The 4,910-nt window shown below is 37.8% G+C and overlaps 1 protein-coding gene across 1 annotated transcript in view; it reads right to left on the bottom strand.

Annotated features, from left to right (window-relative positions):
* P4HA3 (prolyl 4-hydroxylase subunit alpha 3) overlaps window positions 1–4,910 on the bottom strand; it is a 34,825-nt gene that overhangs the window by 16,458 nt on the left and 13,457 nt on the right. Inside the window, exon 5 of the mRNA XM_023521672.1 lies at window positions 703–754. Within this exon, the coding sequence (XP_023377440.1) occupies window positions 703–754 (52 nt within the window). The remainder of the gene's footprint in view (window positions 1–702; window positions 755–4,910) is intronic.

Genomic DNA, 4,910 nt, shown 5'->3' with positions numbered 1-4,910 from the left:
AGTGATTAATAAATACAATTGTAAAGGCCTACATGAAATATTTTATAAATATGAAAACATAATAGTGATTAGGTATCTTACTTTAGTATCTAAATGTCTTATTAAAGGAAAACCTGGGACGCCATCTACCACCAAACTTTTAAGCAAAATAATCCAAGCAGAAAGCTAAGCTAGCAAGTCTCCCTTCAGTTCAACTCTGGTGAGGCTGACACTGAACTCTGCATTAACTGGGTAAGATGCTTGTATGGCATAGTGAGCACTGGTTTAAAGAGAAGAACTGATATCTCCTTGTAGGCAGCCAAGGTGAAGAGTCCTGCGGAATCACTCTCCTTACACACACAGCTCTCACTGATTACACTCATTCTCACATCTACTTCCAAACCTGGGTTTTAAATGTCCCTGAAGAAACTGGCTTCTGGACTTGTTCCCCAATGAAGCAACACTAATATATAACTGGTTCCGGGTGGAGGAGGAAAAAGACAGGTTGATATCTTCTTCTTAGCATTTTCCAATTGACTTAAAAATTTCCCCCTGATGCACTGATCAGTATGTAAGATTAAATCCAAAAGTTAAAAATGTGCCTTGGATTATGAAATTAGAAAAATAAAAATAGCTGTATTTCACTTGCGGAGATTCAAGTCCAGGAGCAGAAGGGATTTCCCAGTAAATCAGACTTGTGGCTTATCTTTTATCATTACGTACTATAGAGAAGAAACTCTCTGGAGAGGCTGAGGGCGCACGAAACATTTCCCGCCTATAAGAAAAAAGAAAGAAAGGAAAGGAAAGAGTTAACTACACTGAGAATATCTCCTCTGACCGCATGATTCAACATATTTTTAAAACATAAAATATTTTTACCACAAGTAGATAATAAGATTCATTGAAATAAGCAGCAGACTAGAAATGGGGAGGTTCTCTGTCCCAATTCAGGATTTGCGGCCCTGATGATCTCGTCAGTTTTCTCATTGACAAATAACATGTTACTATCCTTACCAGGGAAGGTGGAAAAATAAATGAAAATAAACTTCCTTAAGATGTCCTCAAATCCTAAAGCATGCAAAACTATATAATTGCAGGGTGTTATTTTGGCATTTTTTATTATTAAACTTAATATGGAACATCAAAACCCTAGTAAAAAGATTCCGCCCCACTCTCCCCGTCAGGCTTAGTAGTTCCTAGAGTCTACAAAAGTAGCGAGAGGGAGGAAAAGGAAGAATTCAGCCTGAAAGATCCCCACTGCATAGTGAGGACTCTCCTTGGAGCCGTTCAACCTTGCCTGCGAGTGGTCAAAAGTAAACAGGGCTTTCCCGACAGACCTGGGGGAACACAACACGCCGGTGTGGGCCGCCTTTCTACTCTGGATGCCGTGGAGTGATAATGAACCAACAGCACTGCATTTCCTTCTGATTATTTTATTTTTACACATTAAATAATTCATTTTTCATGGCAAAAGCAATAATAAGCACATTATAAAACATATGAGAAATAGAAAAACAATGCTCCACTGAAACTAAGCACTCTGCATAATATGTAGTCCTTACATAGTTATAATCATATTTCTTATACATTTTCATATCCTGATTGTTTCATTCTACATTCCTACCCCAAAATATGCCTGTGTGGCATAAGGTTATTTTAAGCTAATTATTTTGACCAGAAGTTGTTTTGAAAAACAGAGTAGAAGTTACACTTTTGTGAGGGATATTTACAGTTATAAAGAGACTCTCCACTTGTAAGGGTCTCCGTCTTTGGACCAGGCAGAGAAGGATGACTCTAGATCACAAGAGAATCTTTTCAATGGAGAAGACATCCATTAAAATCCACATAAAAACTTTACCCTTGTTTACCATGCTTTTCAGGGTAACCTCCCATAACTGGCTCCTTTTGTCTTTAGCCGGAGACGATATTTAAAATTTCTAAAAATTTTTTCAATTATAGTTGACATACAATATGATATTAGTTTCAGGTGTACAACATAGTGACTAGACATATAACTTACGAAGTGATCGCCTTGATAAGTCTAATACCCATCTGACACCTTACATAGTTACTACAATATTTATTATATTCTTTATGCTGTAAGCTGAAGATGACATTTAAGGTGGTAGGTTGGGTCACCTCTGACTCATTTTGCCCCTGCTGTCTCCCATGTATACATTAGGTAGACATATCAGTAAACGTCTGTCTATTTTTCCTCTTGTTAATCTGTCTTATTATAAGAAGTTCTCAGCCAAGAATTCAGAAGATTAGATGGAAAATTATTTTCCTCCCCTGTAGCATTGTTAGTATTATTCTCCTTTTAAAGATAAGAAATTCGGGGTCCAAGGAGGTTAAGTAAGTTGCCCAAGTTGTCACAGAATTTGAACCCAGGTCTGTCTAACTTCAGAGGTATGGTTTAACTACTATACTCTACAGTCTCTCATTATTAGTAGTTACTAAAATATTTTTTTAATTAAAATACATCATGAAAAAGCATTATATAATATTTGATATTATGTATCATATTTGTTCATGGTATATATACCATATATAATTTTATATAATAGCGAAAAGTCCATGGAGAGACATTTGTCTCTTATTTACCAGGCGTAAAAATGGGAACACAAATTATCTATTAGACAATGATTTATTTGTTCTATTACATTGGTGTAAAAAAAAAAAAATGCTGTAAGAGGACAAAGAAGGAGAGTCTGTGGAGTCCCAGGAGAACTAAGGAAGGCTTCACAAAGTAGGCGACATTTGATCTATGCCTTGTAAGATGAATAAAATTTACCAGACAAAGCGCAATTATGGAAAGAGAGAGTTAACCAGTGAGTAGAGGAGAAATCTAAGCCATCGTATGGGGGAAAAAAATCCAAAACTAATAATCAGGCTTTGGATTTAAAAGCCCATCTTTCAGGGTAAGCTGCTTTAGTCTACCTTCTCTGAGTCTCTCTCAGAAAGAAAATTCTCCATTTTCTTTCTCTATTAAAATTCAATTACTCCCCACCCCTTGTTGCACCACAGTGATTCTATTTTGGTTTTAATACATAACAATGGAGTAGGATAGTTAGGAGGGGCACCCTGGAAAGTTTTAAGACAAAAATCCCTTACCAGAAACTTCCTTAAGAGGAACAGGACCATCTGCTGCACTGAGAATAAATATGTTTTGGGAGCAACACGTGGGGTTGGACCACCCATATCTTTCTCCTTTTTCTCAGGAAAAGAGGGAAAGAAAAAGGAATGTAGGGAGTAGAACTGGTTTATTAGCTTTGGAAACTCTAGGGAACTGGCTGTGCAGCGATTTTCCTGGCCTATTTTTAAAGAGCGTTAGCTGTACCAAAAGATGGCAGCCATCTATATGTAGGGAAATGAGCTTCCCCGTGAGGCACAACAGGTGGCAGATCAACAGTGCCAAGGAAAAACATCTAGAGGAGGCACTGAGCTGGTACTATGGACCAATGAGGCCAGCTCTGGATTCAGTCGCAGATGAGAGAGGATAACAATAACATTTCTTCTTTAGACACCGGCAATATCGTGGCATAGTATCTGTGAAGAGTTACGAGTTGGTGGGAGTGCAAGAGTGATCTACTTTGACTGTGAGCCCATTAAATATTTGTCAATGCAGCTGCTGCTGCCACAGGTGACAGACTGCTTCCTACATGGGAGATGATGAGTTTAAAGGAGTCAGTGCATTAGAAAGAGCACTGGACTGAGAGTCAGACAGACTTGGGCTCTCATCCCAGCTCTGTGAACTTTGTGACAAGTTAGGAATTATTGGGACATTTAGTTACTCACATGTGAAATATGGAAATAATAAAACAACTGCCCTGCTTGACTCACATTCGGTTTTGTTGGGAAAATGAAATAAATTAAGAGACATGAAAATGCTTAGAAAATTATAAATCAGATATAAAGCATTGCATTTATTGTGATGAAAGCAGTAAGATTCACTTACTCTCTTACCTGGAAATAGGCAAAGGCCAAGTGATCCAAGGCATCCTCTAGACTTGCCTCATCCTCTGTGTTCCATTCCCCATAAGACCCTCGGAAGAGCCTGACAGACTCCTCCAGCCATGGAATGGCATGGTAGTAATCCCCCATGTCATAAGCCACCTGTAGGGAACATAAGCATCATCATTAAGGCCTTCATCCGCAGGAAGAGGAAAGGAAATGACAATACAAAGAGTGGAGGTTCTTTGGAACCCAAGAAGGGAAGTTTTCATTTCAAATTCATTTAAATTAAACTTATTAAGCATCTATTGTTTATAAAGCATTGTATTAGGTATAGATAGGACACAAGGGTTCTTGCATTTAAGAAATTTATAATCTGGGGATAAGAGAGATATAAACTCAAGTTAACTATAATACGGGGAAGAATGGCATAAATGCTAGAAGAAAATATGTAATATGCTGGGGGTATGTAGAGAAAGGAAGAGACCTGGGAATCTCAGAAGGCTTCACGGAAGAAGTTGCATCTGAGATGAGACTTACTTGAAGAAGGAAATTATTTCTATAAGCAGAGATTGGGAGGAAAGGCATTTTAAGATGAGGGAATGGTAGAAACGTAAGCCAAAAGCAAGAATGTGTTCGTTCAAGTATTAATGTGGCTATTGTGTAAGGTGAAGAGAAGCAGGATATGAACTTAAAAAGACAGCATAGGCTAAGCAATGAGAGTCGTGAATATTATGTTTTAAGGAAGATATTGCTGGTAGCAATGTGAGGAATGGATTAAATTCATTCCTTTATTTATTCACTATTTACTGAATATTCACAATGTAGCTGGTGGTCCCTGCCTTTAAAGAGCTTACAATTAAATGAGGAGCACATGATAAACCAATAATTGCGACACAATGCATTAGATACCATAATGAAGGTAGACCTGGGAATGCTACGAGAGCTCAGCAGATTGTCTTATATCAAATATTTGA

The sequence above is a fragment of the Pteropus vampyrus genome, unplaced genomic scaffold (assembly GCF_000151845.1).
Source record: "Pteropus vampyrus isolate Shadow unplaced genomic scaffold, Pvam_2.0 Scaffold311, whole genome shotgun sequence".
NCBI lineage: Eukaryota > Metazoa > Chordata > Mammalia > Chiroptera > Pteropodidae > Pteropus > Pteropus vampyrus.
The sequence above is the reverse complement of the archived record's forward strand: the minus strand, read 5'-3'. Positions and strand labels throughout refer to the sequence as shown.